This window comes from Chiloscyllium punctatum, chromosome 41 (assembly GCF_047496795.1).
Source record: "Chiloscyllium punctatum isolate Juve2018m chromosome 41, sChiPun1.3, whole genome shotgun sequence".
NCBI lineage: Eukaryota > Metazoa > Chordata > Chondrichthyes > Orectolobiformes > Hemiscylliidae > Chiloscyllium > Chiloscyllium punctatum.
Window position 1 is genome coordinate 17,944,319 of NC_092779.1, and position 21,062 is coordinate 17,965,380.

At 44.3% G+C, this 21,062-nt stretch overlaps 1 protein-coding gene across 3 annotated transcripts in view; it reads left to right on the forward strand.

The window, feature by feature from the left end:
* The first annotated feature begins 11,807 nt into the window (after positions 1 to 11,807).
* Positions 11,808 to 21,062, forward strand: part of lztfl1 (leucine zipper transcription factor-like 1) — a 37,367-nt gene continuing 28,112 nt past the window's right edge. Inside the window, exons 1-2 of one of the 3 annotated variants that reach the window (XM_072560483.1) lie at positions 11,808 to 11,916; positions 20,055 to 20,179. In XM_072560483.1, the coding sequence (XP_072416584.1) occupies positions 11,914 to 11,916; positions 20,055 to 20,179 (128 nt within the window). In that variant the 5' untranslated portion in view covers positions 11,808 to 11,913. Of the gene's footprint in view, positions 11,917 to 12,712; positions 12,831 to 20,054; positions 20,180 to 21,062 lie in introns of those variants that run through there. The other 2 variants (XM_072560482.1, XM_072560479.1) reach the window with 2 other exon arrangements.

Below are 21,062 nucleotides of genomic sequence, written 5' to 3' on the forward strand. Positions count from 1 at the left end.
GTCACTGTGCGGGGGGTAACGGGCGGGGCCGATCTGACTGGCGGCCCTGATGACCAATCAGGGTACAATGTTTGTTCATTGGCCCCGCCCGCTCCGCCGGAAGGGGCGGCCCCCGCCAACACTAAGTTTGGTTGCGGCGGCGGAGTGTGAGGGAGAAACGCGCAGACACGGGGCGTCGAGGAGACCAGGACAGCTCCCCCTCCCTCACACCTCTCCCGCTGAGGAGACCCCCACCCCCCTCACATTCCCCCCTCCCCTCCCCTCCCCTCCCCTCCCCTCCCCTCCCCACCCCACCCCTCCCCCCCTCCCCTCCCCTCCCCTCCCCTCCCCCACCACACAGGGTCTATCTTTGAACCTTGGTTGGTGCCCACATCACTTTCCCTATCGCCCAGCCCCCCCCCCCTTCCCCGGTCACTGTCTGCTTTACTGGTCGCTGTGGAGAATCAGTCACTGTCCTTGTCACACACCCCCCCAATTGAGAAGATTCCGCACACCTCCTCCCCCCCCCCCCCCCATCAACCTTGATCACTGCCCCAATCACTGAGGAGACCAAATGACACCCCCCCCCCCCCATCACTATCACTTTCAACTCCCCACCCCGTACTGTCACTGAGGAGACCCCCCCCCCATCACTGTCCCCTCACCTCCCCCCACACTCTCACTGAGGAGACCCATCACTGTCCCTCTCAACCCCCCCGACACTCTCACTGAGGAGACCCCCCCATCACTGTCCCCTTCAACCCCCTCCCCCACACTCACTGAGACCCCCAATACTGTCCCCAACCCCCCACCCACTCTCACTGAGGAGACCCTCCCATCACTGTCCCCTTCAACCCGCTCCCCCACACTCACTGAGACCATCACTGTCCCCTTCAACCCGCTCCCCCACACTCACTGAGACCATCACTGTCCCCTTCAACCCCCTCCCCCACACTCACTGAGACCCCCAATACTGTCCCCAACCCCCCCACCCACTCTCACTGAGGAGACCCTCCCATCACTGTCCCTCTCAACCCCCCCGACACTCTCACTGAGGAGACCCCCCCATCACTGTCCCCTTCAACCCCCTCCCCCACACTCACTGAGACCCCCAATACTGTCCCCAACCCCCCCACCCACTCTCACTGAGGAGACCCTCCCATCACTGTCCCTCTCAACCCCCCCGACACTCTCACTGAGGAGACCCCCCCATCACTGTCCCCTTCAACCCCCTCCCCCACACTCACTGAGACCCCCAATACTGTCCCCAACCCCCCACCCACTCTCACTGAGGAGACCCTCCCATCATTGTCCCCTTCAACCCGCTCCCTCACACTCACTGAGACCATCACTGTCCCCTTCAACCCGCTCCCCCACACTCACTGAGACCATCACTGTCCCCTTCAACCCCCTCCCCCACACTCACTGAGACCCCCAATACTGTCCCCAACCCCCCACCCACTCTCACTGAGGAGACCCTCCCATCATTGTCCCCTTCAACCCTCCCCACACTCTCACTGAGAAGACCCCCCCCCATTACTGAAGAGACCCTCCCATCCCTATTCCTGTAGACTCCCTTCACTGTCACTGAGGAGGTGTCCCATTCTCTTCCCATATACCCACCCACAATGTCACTGAGGAAACCCCCTCATCACTATCCCCTTCCCCCCCCCCATCACTGAGGAGACCCCATCATCACTGTCCTGTTCCCTCCCTGTTACTGAAACCCCACCACCCCATCGCTGTTCCTTTACACCCCCCACGCAAATGAGGAAAACCCCCCAGCACTGTCCCCTTCTCCCTTCACTGAGGGGACCTCCCCATCACAGCTCCTGTACTCCACTAAACTGTCACTGAGATGTCCCCATTACTGTTTCTGTAGACCACACACTGTCATTGAAGAGATCCCTCCCATTACTGTCACTAAGGAGAGGCCCCCCCACCGAGAGTCACTGTGGAGATTCCCTGATCACTGGCCCCTTCCTCCCATCACTGAGAGTCCCAATCCCTGATCCCGTATCTTGTCACTGAGGATACCTCCCTATCACTGTCCCCTTAACCCCTTAATGGGGTGACCCTGTCACTGAGGAGACCCCCCTCATCACTGTCCCCTTATACTGTCACTTAGAAGATGCCCCATCACTGTGCTCTTCCAGCACCACTAATCCAGTATTTGATTTTCAGCATCTGCAGTCATTGTTTTTACTGTTCCCTTACCCCCCATTACTGACATCTTCACCCCGTCCGCCAATGAGGAGACCTCCCTATCGCTGTCCCCTTACTCCCCTCACTGAGGAGACATCCCAATCACTGACCCATTCCCCCATCACTGACCCCTTACCCTGCTACTGAGAGGATGCCCATCACTTTCGCCTTTCTCCCCATCACTGAGGAGAGCCCCCATCACTGACCCCTCCCCCCCCATCCACTAATGAGAAGACCTCCCCATCACTGTGCCCTTAACCTCATCACTGACCCCTTCCCCCATCATGACCCCTTCCCACCAATGAGGCGTACGTCCCCATCATTTTTCCCTTACCCCCCCCCCACACACAAATGAGACCTCCCACATCACTGCCCCTCCCGCCCCCCTTAACTTAGGAGAACCTCCTACTCTCCTTGGGACACTGTCACCTTTTCTGATTGCTGTGGAGACCCAGAATCTCCTCCCCCAATTATTGTCCATGTCCACTTCCAGTCCAATCACGGTCCAGGTCCTTCATCTCGAGGAGACGGGGAATCACATCTTCAACTCCCTGTTCCCCAACCTCCACCATTGAAGAGACTTTCCACCGCAACTTCTCGATCCGTTACCCACAGTATTGAGGAGTCTGCATCTGCCCATCACTCTCCTGTTCCTTGTCATTGTTTCTTTCTCCATCACTGCTGTCACTCTATCCCCTGACAGTGCAATCACTCTATTCCCCTCTGACTGTTGACATTCTTTCTGCCCCTACCAATACTGTGTCTCAATTACCCCCATCTCCATCACTACTGTCAATCTTTTCCCTGCCATTACCATTTTCACTCTCTTCCCCATCACATGCTTCCATCACTGCTCCTCCTCTGTCACTCCACCTCATCTCCTCACACCCACCATCCTCTTTTGTGCCAATACTCCCTCTCCCTTTCATTTATCACACCCTCCTCCTGTCCCAGTGCTGCAAGTCCAGAATGAAGTGAATGGATGTTTGTTTTGGATGCAGCAAAGTGACTAATACCAGGAATTACCAATCTTCTGCATGCCTGCTGCTCTTAAAGTACAATTCTCAAAACAAGCTAGATCGCTTAACCAAGGATCTGAAACAAACACAGATTGGTGGAAAAACTCAGCAGGCCAGGCAGCGTATGTGGAAAGAAAAACAGTGTTAACATTTTGAATCCAGTATGACACTTCAGAATTGTTTTTTGCGTCTAACAATGAACCTGTGCTGGGTCAGGAGGAGAAGAAAGATGGGAGTTGCTAGTTGGAGTGAAGGGGAGACAGGGAAATTGGGAGGAATGCATGTTGAAAGGTTGACAGGACGATGATGAACAGACAGGCAAGAAGGCAATGTTTTGATTTCGGGGAACACCTGGGAAGAGAGGCAAGTTAGAAGGAGGTGTTTTAGCCACGGGAAAGTCTGGGTAGGCCAGCAGGAAAACAGGGAATGGGATCAAAACGGTGAAAGGTTGAACTGGAAATAGGGCTAAGTTGAGAAGAGACTTTGAGGGAGAAATTGAAAGTGTGGCAGTAAAAGAATGTGAAGGGGAAAGAGGGAAAACTGGAGAGAATGAAATGGGGAGAGAGGTGCTTTGACAGCTTGCCATCCTTCTGAGGCTTTTTTCATGACCAAGTAATCATGGACCAAGAGCACTCTGGCCAGCTGTTCATTGCTAGACATGTCAATTATTATTAGCTTTGAATTTCTAATTTAACAGTATACACATGCATATTATTCAAGGGCAACTTGAAGTTGGTGGTTGTTAGTTCTATTGTTGGCTTGGTGGCATTTATTTCAAACCTGCTGTCTGTTTATTGGCTTGAAAAAAAAAGCACTGGAGTTTGCAAGAACAATTGATGCTGTGAAAACATTGCTTTCTGTATACGAGACTTCAATGGGAACTGTAGTCAAAAATGTGGATAGAAACCGGTGGAGAACACCACCGCCTCACCTCTCCAAGAATACTTTCTGACCAAACCTGCCCTTGTTGAAATATGGATCCCTCTTATACCCTGAATTTTTACACAATTTGTTCTGAAGGTCACAAACCTGAGAAAATGAACTCTCCATAGGTGCACATAAGTGTTGCCAGTGTTTTCTGTTTTTATTTCAAGCTTACAGTATCTGCAGTATTTTATTTGTTTTCCGACTCTTCCAAGCTGCACAGCTTGACATAACTCCAATTTCTCACATAAAGAGAAACAAACAGCTGCAGATGCTGAAGGTCAGAAACAAGGAAAATTATACATCCTCACACCCTGCTTCCTGTAAGGATTCCATTCCATTTCCCCACTCTTCCAATTTCTTTGTTTGTGTTGCATCTGTTCTGATGATGTCACCTTCTACAGGACGACCCACATACATGTTACCCTCTACTATCAACAATTCCTTCATTTGCCAATGCTTTTTTGTATCTCCCTGGTCTCTCCACTTACTTCCTCACCCACTTCTCCCCATCTCTCGCCTCACCCCCACCATTCTTGTCATCAGCACCTTTTCCTAGTTGCTTCTAGTTCTGAGGAAGGCTTGGAAACATTCACATGTGTATAAAAGTACCCTTTGCCACAGCATCTTGGTCACATTGCAGGACTAATTGGCTGGATAGTCAAAGTGTATCAGTTTGGTGCCAACAGCATGTGGTTTGATCCTCTTTCTGCTGGGGTGGATTCGGTACCTACCTCCTAGCATTGCTGAAAATGGAAGGGGTCAATTACTAAGTTGGCTGGATTGTGATGCAGTCAAAAACAACATGGGTTCAATTCTCAACCTCTCCCCTTGTCTGAAATGTAGTGAGCTTCAGGGTAAACCACCATCAGTCAAATCTCTCTAATGACAGAACAGCTATATGGTCTGGTAAGACAATGGCACATTTACCTTTACACTTGCCCAGTATGAAGATTACAGCACTATGGATCAGGCCTGCCTTTAGACTGAGAATTGAAAAAGAATACTCAGAAACTGGCAACGCATTGACTAAGCCTAAGATGCCCTGAGCTTGATCCTGAATGCCTTCAGTGAGGGCAATAAAATGTATTAACTTTCATATTCAGTTGCTACCTTTATCATTTTTTGCAGTCTTTGGCTAGGCTGTCTTAATTTACCGAAAATGAATGACATTTTCTACTATTAGCATTCAAAACATACTCTTAACCAAACTGCTCTCCCTTATATCCTAGTCTTCTTTCTAAACCAGGTACCTTCTCCTATATAATATCTATCATTGTACTCACCCTCACCGTACCCATCACTTTCAGCCTATGTCCTCTCACTTTTTTTTATAAGCAGGGACAGATTCTTCCTATTTACTCTGTCCAGCTCGCTCATGATTTTGTAAATCTCTTTCAGTACAATGTGTTGCAACTCACAGCTATTGAACTTTCATTGACCTAATTCAGGATCTCTGCTGTTGTTCTGATGTATGATTCTCATGCCTGTCTCCATCTAGTTTTATTTTGTTTCCCAACAGAATGAAGTCCACACTATGGTTTATAATTCCTAAGGTGACATCACCTGGATATGTATGTTCAACCAGAACGGCCATTGATGATATTCTCACCTCTGATTCAGAATGTTTTAATTTGAAACCCATTTCTGACATCCCCAGCAATTTGAGACCACAACACTGGCTTTTTATAATGGGTTTGGTGTCCAACATCTGTACTGGAGTCCCAGTGGATATGTGGGTGACTTTATTAAGGTCAGGAGGACAAGACAGTTTAAACCAGTAAACAACATTTAGTTACTGAAATATTGGAAATGTTGAATCACATACAGGGTTCCCCAATTTATGAACATCTGATTTACAAATGCTCTTAGAGTGACAGAGTTGTCTGGTTGGCATGGATGGTTCAACTCCATTCTGGATTAGTGGTGCTGGAAGAGCACAGCAGTTCAGGCAGCATCCAAGTAGCTTTGAAATCGACGTTTCGGGCAAAAGCCCTTCACTGCTGCCTCACAGCGCCGGAGACCCGGGTTCAATTCCCGCCTCAGGCGACTGACTGTGTGGAGTTTGCACGTTCTCCCCGTGTCTGCATGGGTTTCCTCCGGGTGCTCCGGTTTCCTCCCACAGTCCAAAGATGTGCAGGTCAGGTGAATTGGCCATGCTAAAATTGCCCGTAGTGTTAGGTAAGGGGTCGATGTAGATGTAGATGTAGGGGTATGGGTGGGTACGCTTCGGCGGGGCGGTGTGGACTTGTTGGGCCGAAGGGCCTGTTTCCACACTGTAAAGTAATCTAATCTAATCAAGTTTAATAACTCCATGTCAACCAGATATCCTAAATTAATCTAGTCCCATTTGCCAGCACTTGGCCCATATCCCTCTGAACCCTTCCTATTCATCTACCCATCCAGATGCCTTTTAAATGTTGTAATTGTACCAGCCTCCACCACTTCCTCTGGCAGCTCATTCCATACATGTACTACCCTCTGTGTGAAAAAGTTGTCCTTTAGGTCCCTTTTAAATCTATCCCCTTTCATCCTAAACCTATGCTCTCCAGTTCTGGACACCTCCACCTTAGATTAGATTAGATTACTTACAGTGTGGAAACAGGCCCTTCGGCCCAACAAGTCCACACCGCCCCGCAGAAGCGCAACCCACCCATACCCCTACATCTACCCCTTACCTAACACTACGGGCAATTTAGCATGGCCAATTCACCTGACCTGCACATCTTTGGAGTGTGGGAGGAAACCGGAGCACCCGGAGGAAACCCACGCAGACACGGGGAGAATGTGCAAACTCCACACAGAGAGTCGCCTGAGGCGGGAAATGAACCCGGGTCTCTGGCGCTGTGAGGCAGCAGTGCTAACCACTGTGCCACCGTGCCGCCCATGAAGGTGATCCCATTCAGTGGTGTAATTTTAAATATCCGACATATGAACATTTCCTGTCCTTAATGATGGCTGTTTGATATTGTCCTGTATTGTATTTTGAACTGCATACATAATGACTTGCGAATAGACTCAGGAATGGAACCTGGGGACTGCCTGTATAGAGATTCCACAAAGCACAACTCAGAGCTACCAGGATCCAAGGAGCTCTTCAGTATACCATATAGCCAATCTAATTGCAATTCTGATGAAAGGTCACAACTTGAAACATTAATTCAGTTTCTCTTTCCACAAGTGCTGATTGCTTTGTGAGAGTTTCCACTATTTTCTGTTTTTTACTTTAGATTTCCAGCATCTGCAGTAATTTGCTTTTGCATTCAGTCAACACATTTACTTCATCTTAAAATTATTTCCTTTAAGACTGTTTAGTTCATTAGATTGATGTCAATGCTTCACCCATTTCTTTGCCATTTAAAGTATAATGTTACAGTCTCATTCTCAGTAGCCACTTCTGGTAAACCATTTGATGTTATTAATAAATCATGTGTGGAAGATAAAAACCTTGTATTTCAATAACTCTAAATCTATAGCCTTATTATTAATTTGCCAAACAATCTTTCACTACCTCCTCAAAATTTTTTTAAAGATTCTATTTTGCAGTTAAAAAAAAACACGTTTTTGAAATTTTCTAAACATTTGAACCCATATAGTAAAAAATCAGGCAGGTTGGGAAGTGGTCAGGTTTCTGTACATTCTTTGTCTGTATGGATACAAAATTGACTAAGGGATAGAAAGTGCGGGTTAGTGGTGAAGACTATTTTCATTCTGGGGATAAGGAACACACTGTATCCCCTATTGGATAGTATTAGGGCAATTGCACATTTTGGTCTGTACTGGTGACTTGGACTCAAAGACCATCATTCAAAAGTTTGCAAATAACACAAAACTTGAACAGGCAACCATGAGAACTGTAGCAGACTTGAAAGGACATCAACAATGGTGGAAAATGCAGACATGGTACATGAGATTGAAAACAGTGAAGTGTGAATTGATAGATTTTGGTAGCAAGAATGAGAGAGACAATTGAATGAAATTATCAAATCTTAAAGGGGTTCAGAGTTAGGGTGTTTGGTGGTCGGTGATTCACATAAACAATTTTTTAAAATTCACTTGTGAGATGTGGGCATTGCTGATTGGCCAGCATTTATTACCCGTTGCTAGTTGCCTCGAGAAGGTGGTGGTGAGCTGCCTTCTTGAACTGCTGCAGTCCATATGCTGTAGGTTGACCCACAATGCCCTTCAGGAGGGAATTCCAGGATTTTGACCCAGTAACAGTGAAGTAACAGTGATATATTTCCAAGTCAGGATGATGAGTTACTTGGAGGATAACTTGCAGGTTGTGGTGTTCCCATGTATACACTGTCCTTGTCCTTCTAGATGGAAGTGATTGTGGGTTTGGAAGGTGCTGTCTAAGGATCATTGAAGCAGAACAAGTTAATAAGACTGTTTTAAAAACTCTGTGGAAGTGTGGATAGTAGAGACGAAAACATAAGGACAAAAGGAAGTTTTGATAAATTTGTCCATATCACCTGTTAACCCAAAGTTGGAGTATTGTGTCCAATTCAGTGCAGGCATAAAGAACATGTACATGCATTGCATCTGTTTAAACTCAATAAGGGAGACTTTTCTTTTACAGTTAATTGGGGGATTGTTTCTGTAGATTAGAAAAGAAACACCTTCCTGAATAGTGTTTTGACAGTGTTATTTTTATTTTAATTATTACAATAAAGTCCTTAAGTCTTTCTATTGTGATCTTTGCAGTCAGCTATGAGGAATTCAAATATATTTCTGAAAGTTATTGGTCTCTGAAAGGTTTGTGACAATGCAAAGAAAGTATTCATAAAAAATATCTTTTTATACACACACACACACACACATACACAGTCACTTAAGCAGTTCAATTCTATACTGTAGCATGTGAACAAATAAACAAACATTGGTGTTTGACTCCATCAAGCAAACACTAAAGTCGTTTCTTGGTTAAAGTTTCAGGTCCAGTGACCCTTCCTCAGAACACTAGACCTGAATCATGAACTTTGATTTCTCTTCACAGATGCTGTGAGACCTGCTGAGCGTCTTCTGTTTTGGTTTCCAATTTACACATCCACAGTTCTTTCGATTTTTAAAGGCATTTCTTACTTGTACAATAGAGTTACATATATGTGAGGCACTGGTGGGACCAGCAGAAAGTGGGAAAGACCTCAGACGGTGGTCTTTCCCCACTACTCCTTGGCGGCAGCTGCCCAAGCTTTAGTGCGTCCTTCAGCACGTAGTCTTGGACCTTGAACGTGCCAGTCTGCTGCACTCAGTCGGGGTCAACTTCTTACTCTGGAAGATTAACAACTTTCAGGCAACCAAGGAGTGTCTTTCACAGAGTTGACGGTCCTCCAGGCACAGCTGATGTTTATCTCGATGTTGCGTCCCAGGGAACAGACTGTAGAGCATAGAGTCCTGCGTCACAGAGCTGCTTGGGGTGAACCTCAACAAAAACCACTGTACCTTTCTCCAGACTTGCATTGCAAAGGCACATTCCAGAAGGAGGTGTGTGACAGTCTCTAGTGATCCCTCCCTCCACCATCGCTGTTTCAAGACCAGTGTGCGGTGACGCAGAGAGTCTAAGTGTACATAAAGGATCTCACAGGTACTGCCCTTCCCACCACTAGTCTCAGTGCTTGTTGGAAAATTCTGATGATGACGCATTCTGCCAAATGACTTTGACAGTCTCTGCAAAGAACAACCAGATTTGATACTTAAACAATCTACTCAGAGACCTTATTACAGATGTCTGAAGAAGGTGGGTCCTGAACTTGGGCCTCCTGGCTCAGTGTAGGGACACTATAACTGCATGACAGAAGCCCCTCAAAATAGGTTTGAAAAAGCTGCATGAGATATTTAACAGGTGTCCACAATCATGAAAAAATTCAATAGAATGAATAAGGAGAAAAGAGCATTGATAACCAGAAGATGCCAATTTAAAGATAACTATCTAAAGAGCAAAAAATGAGAGGAGATTTTCTTTTGCTGTGAGTTGCTATGATCTGGACTGTCCAATCTGAAATGGTGTTGGAAACAGATGCGGTTGTAACTTTCATAAAGAAGTTGGATGTACACTACATTTTGTCAAAGTTTTATACTATTCAATTAGTCCAAATTCTTCACCCTTTCTCTTTTTTTTGTTTTCTAGTGTACATAGAAATAATAGGGTAATATTTGGAAAAGTGAGTTTTGAAAAGATTTGTAGCTCAGGTTGAGGCTGAACCTTCCAGCTCAGCTAGCAAACCTACATCCAATATTTGGAAAAGCTTGCACTGGCACAACGGACTAAATGGTCTCTTTGTAGCAATTTTCCAATAAACCCATTTATAGATGTTATTACACATCTCTGAAGTAGGCTAGACTTTAATCCGGGTCTCTTAATAAATGATGTGTGTCGAGGTGCAGGTGAATTTGTGGCGGATATGGAAGGATCCCTTGGGGCCTTGGAGGGAAGTAAGGGGGGAGGTGTGGGCGCAAGTTTTGCATTTCTTGCGGTTGCAGGGGAAGGTGCCGGGAGTGGAGGTTGGGTTGGTGGGGGGTGTGGACCTGACATGGGAGTCTCGGAGGGAGTGGTCTTTTCAGAATGCTGATAGGGGAGGGGAGGGAAATATATCCCTGGTGCTGGGGTCTGTTTGGAGGTGGCAGAAATGACGACGGATGATATAATGTATATGGAGGTTGGTGGGGTGGTAGGTGAGGACCACTGCGGTTCTGTCCTGGTGGATGTCCTCTCTACCTTTTATCTTAGCCTGCTTGGCAGACTCTCCTCATTCCTGAACAAGGGCTCATGCCCGAAACGTCGACTCTCCTGCTCCTTGGATGCTGCCTGACCTGCTGCGCTTTTCCAGCAACACATTTTCAGCTTTGATCTCCAGCATCTGCAGTCCTCACTTTCTCTTAGTTCAGAGTTAGAGACACTACCTCTACATCACAAGAGTTCTTACAATCTCCTCGTATACTGAATGATTCCTCTGGTCTCGAAATCTTAGGAATTGGCAAACATTTATATTCTTTTCGCTTTTCACTTTTGCCAAAACCAAAACAAAACTGCAGGTTTGGAAATCGGAAACAAGGACCAGAAATTGCTGAAGAAAAAGCAGAGTCAACGTTTCGGGTCCGGTCTTCACTATCTGCTTTGTCTGCACAGATGCCGCCAGACCTGACAAGTTTATCCAGCAAGTTCAGTTATATTAGAAAAATAAAATCCTTGCTTGTTATCACCGTGAAACCACATAATGTTTTTGCCCACCCTGAGTGCAAGTTCTCAATTACTGGACTTAATTTGCTGAGAGTGGATACTGTAATCAGTATCCGCAGGAACGCTCTGTCGAAAAATCTGCTTGCTACACCCGTCTACTGAGCAGAAGAGGAAAGGCGAGAAGAAACGTTTGGTGCAAAGCCCCAGCTCCTACTTCATGAATGTCCTGGTTGCTACAAAATCACTGGACAGTTCAGCCACGCACAGACTGTCGTGTGGGCTGCAGTGCCAGCTCATCGGTGCAAATGTCAGGCCAACGGAAAGCAGCAATAAAATGCAAGTTGGCATCTCAGGTTGGGTGAGGCAACCTGTCAGAGTTGTCAAATGAAATGTTGGAACGTCTTTGATATTGTTATTAACGCAGGGAGGGAGCAGCAGCAGCAGCAGCTCGCTCTGGGCACGGGGCTCCAGTCACGTGGGCGCGGCTGGGTGACGCGCGCCGTCTCCATGGTGATGAGTCCAGGCTGGGGCCTGCTGGGTCGAGGAGGAGCGGGGCTGTCGCTGGTTCGGAGTGTGCACAGCGGCGTTGTCTTCCTGTAGCGCGGTATGGTGAGTGTCATGTGCGAGACTATGTTCCTCCATCACTCAACCGTCAACTCTTAACTTCCCCCTCCCCTTCATAGAGTACGCTGTGCTCCTTTCTCCCCCTCCCCCCCCCACCCCTCATCTCCCTCCCCCCCCTCTCCCTCCCCCCACCCCCCTCTCCCTCCTCCCTCTCCCTCCCCCCCCACCCCCCCTCTCCCTCCTCCCTCCCCCCCCACCCCTCTCCCTCCCCCCCCACCCCTCATCTCCCTCCCCCCTCCCTCCCCCCACCCCCCTCTCCCTCCTCCCTCTCCCTCCCCCCTCTCCCTCCCCCCCCACCCCCCCTCTCCCTCCTCCCTTCCCCACACCCCTCTCCCTCCCCCCCCACCACACCCCACCCCTACCCCACCCCCAACACCCCTACTCCACCCCCAACAACCCTCTCCCTCCCCCTCCTCATCCCCCAACCCCCCCTCCCCAACACCCCCCTCCCCAACACCCCCCTCCCCAACACCCCCCTCACCCCCCTCCACCCCCCCTCACCCCCCTCTCATTTATCTCTCCATCCTGCAGGCTCTCTGCCTCTATTCCTGATGAAGGGCTTTTGCCCAAAACGTCGATATTCCTGCTCCTCGGATGCTTCCTGAACTGCTGTGCTTTTCCAGCACCACTCTAATCCAGAAAATGATGGTGATAGGTGGGAATGAAGGTGGACAGGTAGGGCAGTGCCAAGTTGGAGGGTTGAGTTTGGGGTGAGGGGAAATGAGGAAACTGGTGAAGTCGATGTTGATGCAATGTGGTTGTCGGTTCCCAAGGCAGAAGATGAGGTGTTCTTCCTCCAGGTAAAGGATGACCCTTGGATTTGGCGTTGGAGGAGGCCCAGGACTTGCATGTCCTTGGAGAAGATGAATTGGTCAGCTGGAAGACGGTGGGGTTGTTTGGTGAGTGTGTCCCAGAGATGTTCCCTGAAAAGTTCTGCGAGTTAGCATCTTATCTCCCTAATGTAGGGGAGACCACATCGAAAGCAACGGACACATGTGTAGGAAAATTTATGCTGGATGTGGAAGAATCCTTTGGGGCCTTGGTCAGAGATGAGGGAGGGAGGTGTAGGAGCAGGTTTTACATCTCTTGCAGCAGCAAGGGAAGGTACTGGGAATGGAGGGTGCATTGGTGGGGAGTGTGGACCTAACAAGGGAGTTGCGTTGGGAATGGTCTCCGGAATGCTGATAGGGGTGGAGAGGGAAATAAAACTCTGGTGGTGGGATCTGATTGTTGGTGGCGGAAATGGTGGAGGATAATGTGCTGTATCCAGAGATTATTGGGGTGAGGACCGAGGATTTTATCTGAAGTACTAAATACTGGCATTGTGACCAGTGACTTTGCTGGAGAAATATTTTAGGAATTGAAAAGCCAGGTACAAATCAATAATGAGGGTAGCAGAAAAGTAATTGTTTTCTGAAACTGTTTGGATAAGTAACGATGCATTTAGCAACACAGAAGTTAGGAGGAGGAGCAGGCCATTTGGCTGTTTGCGCCTGTTCTGCTATTCAGTGTCTCGTTCCTGCTTTCTTTCCATAACCCTTTGATCCTTTTCGCCCTAAAATTTGGGTACAGGAAGTTTAGTGCTAGTTATAAAGTCATAGAGATGTGCAGCATGGAAACAGACCCTTTGGTCCATGCCGACCAGATATCCCACCCCAATCTAGTCCCACCTGCCAGCACCCAGCCCATATCCCTCCAAACCCTTCCTATTCATATTCCCATCCAAATGCCTCTTAAATGTTGCAAATGTACCAGCCTCCACCACATCCTCTGGCAGCTCATTCCATACATGTATCACCCTCTGTGTGAAAAAGTTGCCCCTTAGGTCTCTTCTATATCTTTCCCCTCTCACCCTAAACCTAGGCCCTCTAGTTCTGGACTTCCCGACCCCAGTTCTTAATATTTAGCCTGGAATTTCTTGGATATTTGCAACCAGATTCATGCATATTTGACATTCAAATCAAATGTGCAGACTAAAATATTACAGAATTTTTGGATGTGCATGAATTGTTTGCATAAGTACAAAATGCTCAAACTGCATCAATTCTTTATTCCTCCACCCTGTTGCTTTGTAATTGTCGTCTCAGGGTGTGCCAGAAGTGCTCACCAACTCCACCCTACCACGATCCCAAACATCTTCACCTGCTCAGGCCAGTGAGATTGTACCTACATTTCTGCAAGCCCAGAATTACCAGAAGATGACCATCCTAGAGTCATAGAGATGTACAGCATGGAAACAGACTCTTAGGTCCAACCCGTACATGCTGACCAGATATTCCAATCCAATTTAGTCCCACCTGCCAGCACCTGGCCCATATCCCCCCCAAACCCTTCCTATTCATATACTCATCCAAATGCCTCTTAAATATTGCAATTGTACCAGCCTCCACCACTTCCTCTGGCAGCTCATTCCATACACTTACCATCCTCTGTATGAAAAAGTTGCCCCTTAGGTCTCTTTTATATCTTTCCCCTCTCACCCTAAACCTAGGCCCTCTAGTTCCTGACTACCCGACCCCAGGGAAAAGACTTTGTCTATTTATCCTATCCATGCCCCTTATAATGTTGTAAACCTCTATAACGTCACCCCTTAGCCTCCGACACTGCAGGCAAAACAGCCCCAGCCTGTTCATCCTCTCCCTATAGCTCAAGCCCTCCAACCCTGGCAACATCCTTGTAAATCTTTTCTGAACCCTTTCAAGTTTCACAACATCTTTCCGATAAGGAGACCAGAATTGCACGCAATATTCCAACAGTGGCCTAACCAATGTCTTGTACAGCCGCAACATGACCTCCCAACTCCTGTACTCAATACTCTGACCAATAAAGGAAAGCATACCAAACACCGCCTTCACTATCCTATCTACCTGCGACTCCACTTTCAAGGAGCTATGAACCTGCACACCAAGGTCTCTTTGTTCAGCAACACTGCCTAGGACCTTACCATTAAGTGTATAAGTCCTGCTAAGATTTGCTTTCCCAAAATGCAGCACCTCGCATTTATCTGAATTAAACTTCATCTCCACTTCTCAGCCCTTTGGTCCATCTGATCAAGATTCTGTTGTAATCTTCTTTGCTGTCCACCAATTCATCTGTTGCAATGGGGCAAATAAGTCAGCAGGAGTCTGTATTTCAAGCAGAGGAAGATACAGTTTCAGCATCGTAAAATCAGATTGGGTATTATGTTTGTGTCTTCGCAAATGTTCAAGTAAAGTAATTTGTGATTAAATATAGCCGTCAGGGTTTCCAGAATAGTGACCAACATTGATTCAATTTATGACACACTTCCATTGCCCGGACCATGAGAACTCAGGACTTATCAGACAGGGTTTCCAGAATAATGACAGTTTATTGTGCCATGCACAACTTAGCTCAGTGATCTGGTGAGAACCTAAAAGGGAGGGCAAATGAATTCATCATCCTCCTCAGCTGAGGAAGAATGGGTGTCTAACAGAGATGCTGAGGGAGCAAAGACTGATGCTGAGGTTGCTAAGGAAGCAAGGGCAGTGGTAAGATAAGACAGACAAGCCTGACACTACCAGCCCTCTCACTGTCTCCTCGATATTCCTGCTTTTTCCCCAATTCCACTACCATTGACATTCCCTTGGCTCACCCTTTTATTCACCTCATTCTGTTCCATTGCTCTTTCTTCCTCCTGTGTACACCCGATGTATCTCATCATGCTCAGTGCCCCAAGTCTACCATTTTCATCCTTTGTTGGATCCCTTACCTGTGACTGTTACTGTTCCCTCTGCATCTGTATTTGCTTTCTCTATTCTCCAGGAGCCCACAAATGTTCCCAATGATCACACAATCTTAAGTTCCATTACCTATCTTTCCTGTCCAACTAGCCCACAAATGACATCTTTTCTGTTAATCCCCTCTTAGGTTGATCTACTTAGTGATTAATTTCACATTTAAGTTGTTCCCCCTTTTAAACTGAGTCCCACTTGCCTGGCCTGGTTTTGTGGAAATCAGCCAGTGTCTCATTCATACAAGTTAGCGTACCCATTAAGTCTTTCTTAACATTGTAAAATTTTAAGAACAGGCTGGCAGACTGTGATTAAACAAGACTCCTCTTGAGCTGATCAATATGGAGAGCCTTCTACATGAACACCTCCATGAAAGATTCTGAGAACTTAATTGCTGAAGTTTAATCAGAAATTGGGAAACTGACATTTGACCTCGCACTCCATTAAGTTCCCATCTGCCCTTCTGTAAGCCCCAGGCAGGCCTGGAAAATTCTGACCATCAGTGTGGGTTTGGCGCTTTCTTTCGGACCCAGATTCCCAGGAAATTTGGCATTAATACACAGTGCAGCACAGAGTGTATTTTTGCTGTGTTTTTGAGCATCTATGTTCTCCATTGAAATTGAGCTGAAACATCACTTTAATTGAGCCAGAATGTGTTGGTAAATAACAACAAGCTAAGGGCACAGACTGTTGGTGTAATTCTTTTTAAATTGTCCAGCAATTTGGAACAAGGAAGGGATGTGTTGAGTTGTGAATTATCACAAATTAATCATAGTAGATTGCTGAATTTGCATCATTAATCAGAATTAAATTTGTTGCAGAATGTTAAGACTGCAATTTTAAATCTAAGGAGCCTGTTAATGTTGTTGGAATGTTCTGCAACTTTCAAGACCCAAAAAGGGAATAGATGAAAGGTTTGCTAATGTCCTCAGATGAGGAAATCTACTGTCCTTATCTATTCTGGCCTACTTGTGATTCCAGACCTACCCATCATGATTGCCTTTTAGGTACCTTCTAACGTGGCCTCACCATCAATTGCTCATGAACAACTGGGGATGGTCAGTAAATGCCAATGATGTTCATATTGTAAAGAATGAATAAAAAACATTTTAAACTGTGGGAGCTTACTTCTGTAGGTGGAAAATTGTTGCTGGAGACTTCTAAATGTAACTTTTTTTCCTTTTTCTCTCTTTCTCTTTCTGTCTAGTCGGTTCTGCTATTACGCATGTTTCTTCAACACGAATTGGCTATAACGCAATTGAAGAGTTTAGACGATTATTTATAGAACGCAAACTTTCCTTACCCGCATTGGCTATAGTGTGAATCCAGTCCCATTTAGTTTAAATGGTGCTGCTATAATGCAAATTTCTTATAATGTGGGATTGGACAGGAACGGAACTATCGTGTTATGTCTGAACTGACTGTATCTACTTTGACTCTTTTAACTTGTTTCCTTCTGTTTTGTTCACTTGTTTCTTTGTCAGTTGTTAGATTTCATTTGGTTTGGGTGGTTTACTTGACCTTCACTATCAGCTCTCACTTCCAACAGTTTGCAATGTAAAATTATTTGGAACTGAAAGTTGAGGGGAAGATAAAATTAACTTTCAGTGGTCCACTCCAATAAAGTTTGGGTCAGTATCTGTTTTCCCTCGTGGTCATGCTATGGCATTCTCCTTGGAAACTTTAGCTATTTTAGGTTAATCTCAACCCTTTGTTTTTTATCTCTTTGTTCTTGTTCCAGTTTGTTCTCCTCTTTTTATGTATTTTACAAGCCTATTTTTTCCCCTTGTTATCCTATACAGCCTTTGAAGTGACCTTTGCAAAAGGTCAAATTAATTATACTAAATGCAACCTATCAAAAAAGATAGTGAACTCTTAAATCCAAAACATACCTCTTTTGTAGCAGTGGTTAGTCTTTATGTGCTCTTATTGTTTACCTTTTATACATTTGTTTAGTTTTACCTAGTGTTTTGTGGCTTTTCACTTAATGATACAAGGTCATCAAATGTAATGTTACATACAATACCGTTCAACTTTTTCCATGCTCTGTTGATTGAGCCATTTTTAATTCAATTGTAGGCTGTCCTAAGGCTGTAGTTTTTTTTTGTATTTTTGCAAAGTATTCAGTAAAGTGACATATTTGAACCTTTTTTTAGAAAAGAATTCAGATGTGTAGTATTAACAGAAAGTTGGGAAGAGGATTGAAAATTTTCTAAGATGGGACGAAGCAATGTAAAATTGGTGGTGAAAGAAGTAAACATTGTTGATCTGTCAAAGTAGTTTCTGGTTTTCTGCTTTTCACTTTCATGAACTATCCAGAGGGGAGTTTGTCCATTATATATTGACATAAAATTTGGCTGTTACACTAAGCAATGTTTTTAGACAACTATCATTTCAGAGGTTCATGAGTTTCTGAAGGATCTAGACAAGTTGAGACAATGGATTTAAAAATAAATGTCAAGTAAAGTTTGATGTTTGACATCTATTTTGCACATTGGAAAATGAAATTTGAAACATTGACTTGTTTAATTTCACAAAAGTTGTAACAGATGTAGATAGAACAAAGCATGTTCAGTTAATAATAATGAGAGATTGGAGGGAGAGAGAGAGAGAGACTTCTTTACTGTAGAGAGACAAAGAATTTGATCATTTTAACTTCTGATCAAGCATTATGATTGGTCAGTTAACATCATGTAACATTGTTAATGAGATTAATAATGTAGGAGTGTTATGATTTATTAACACTATCATAATAACTACGCTTTATGTTGCAATACTGAGCCAGTTTGATCAATGCTCTAACAGAGCGGGTAGTCTTATGCTAGATTGTATTGGGACTGTTCGAATGGCTCGTGATGTTGCATGATCAATGCTAATAAAAGTCAGTCATATTTGGATTCGGCTGTTAGTACAAATAAAATTCTAATGAATTTCCTGTGCTCAGTTTTGTGACTTGAATTCAAGAGGAATGTTGAAAGGTTGAAAAGTCTGTAATGACTGGTCTTCCATTTTTTTTTTAAAAACTCAGTTACAAAAGTTAGAGTCCACTTTTATCTTTATGCTGTTAGTGTGATTTAAGGTGTATGATTCTTATAATTTAAATTTTTGTGTTTTTGTTCCAGTGGCATGTGGGTTTGGTTTGTTTCTATGAGGGCATTTAATAATTAAACTGTCACTCTTACTAGGGTCATGATTTATTTAGAATTAGTATGAGAGGGAAGGGACTCCTGGAGTGGTAGTGGGGAATTTGTTTGCATTGTGGGAGCTTTACAATTGGTCAGAATAAATATTTGGTTTAAAAGAATCAGGAAATGACCTTTTTTCCCTTGGGAGAAGAACCCATGAATTGTAAAGCTTCTAATTTCAGTTCACAGAAGTATTGGCTGCAGTTGGATGTAAGAACAATTTCTCCTGGAGGAATAAATTGGTTCAGAACAGTTAGGAAATGGGTTACCTCAAGATAAGGGGGTTTAGTTTAAAATTCCAGACCAGAAATGCTTAGTTTGAACCTGAAGAGGTTATTTGAGGCTGAGAAAGCTTAAGCTTAATTTGTGTGAGTAATCAAGGAAAAGATTATCAGACTCTCAAGACTAGGAATTGATACAAACAGCTAAGTTAAAATTACAGATGTGAGAGAGAAGGGAACACTCTCTAATGTATGAGTACTATGAAAGGATAGTGTTGGGATAGATGTATTTTGGAATCTTTCCCATTGTGTTGTGTAACTAGCTTGGTTTATTCTATTTGATCCTCATATTGTTCTTGTACAACATTTTTGATTTATTGTTAAAACCATATCTGTAGCATTGCTGCTTTTATTTCAGTAAAAACCACATATTTGAATAATAACAAAACAAAGCAAAATATGATCTGTCAAACTACATTTCAGTGTTGGGTCTGGTTTGTCCAGTAATAACATTAGCTGGGATCATAACAATAGAAAACAATATAATCAAACAATGAATATCGATGTATTAGTGTTAAGTCATTTGTACTTATCACATTTCTCTCTCTCTTCAGTTCTGAAAAGAAGCCATATTGAACTCAACATAAACTCTATTTCTCTCTCAGATAACTAGACCTATTGAGTTTCTCCTGCATTTTCTATTTTTACTTGGTACCTTCAGCAAACACACGGTTTTGCTTTTATTTCAGTTCATTTATGCTGTTGGAAATGATTATTCACAATCCTATCATGGGGATTCCTGACTAAACATTAATAAAGCCAAAGAAAAAACAATTTGGTGATCATGTTTTCTAATAATTTTAACGGTTTACCGTTTTCACATTGAAACAAAAAGTTGATGAATATTGTCTATTTGAATTGCTTATATAGGAAGTTATTTGAATTTCTGAATTTTTTTTTCACAGGCTGAACTGGGGTTAAATGAACACCATCAGAATGCTGTAATCAACTACATGCGCTTCGCTCGTTCGAAAAGAGCACTAAGGCTCAAAACTATTGATTCCTGTTTTCAGGATTTAAAGGACAGTAGGTGAATATCGCTCTTGTAGACTGCTACTAAGAAGCATTAGTGAATTACTGATCTGACATTATATGTAATTGCTAATTAGATTCCGAGAGTCTGCTGATGCAACATGTAAGTTGTGACACTAGGAGTTGATAAACACATCATGATTTTGACCTTTTGTGATGATCAAGATCAAGGACTTCAGGAAAGAATGCTTTTTTATTTTACGGATGGGCACCTGGTGTAGGTATCAGTTTTCTCACACATTGAATGTGGCATAGCAGAGTAAAACGTCTTGTGGCTGACTACTATATCTTAACATCTGCTGTAGAAGAACATTTTCTTCTGAACCATTTTTCTATTTTCCTCCTTTTTTTTAAACCTTTTGGTTGAAATCCCAGTTTGTATTCCATGATGATGAATACTTTTATGATGCTCACCAATATTTTTGGAATAATTTGCAATTATCTAGCACCTAAGAGATATTTCTTTACTGACCATGGAAAATATTGGAATACGTAGCATAGAGTCATAGAGTCATGTTGTGGATGGAATTTTAATAAAAGCAAAATGCTGTAGATGCTGCAAATTTGAAGCAAACATAGAAAATCCTGGAGAACTTCAGTAAGTGGGGAGAGAAACCAAGTTAACATTCAAGTCCGATATGACTCCTCTTCAGAATGCCAGAATTTTGAAATGCATTAGGTGGTCAGGTTATGGTGACGGCAAAGTTTAAATCCACCAAAAATATTGGGCACATTGCAAACCAAAACAGAACCCATTCTTGCATCTTTTATTTACATATCTTTGTAAATGCATGTGACATCTTTTATGAGCCAGTTGTAAATTTAACACCACTTTCATAGAATCATAGAATCCCTACACTGTGGAAGCAGACTTTTTGGCT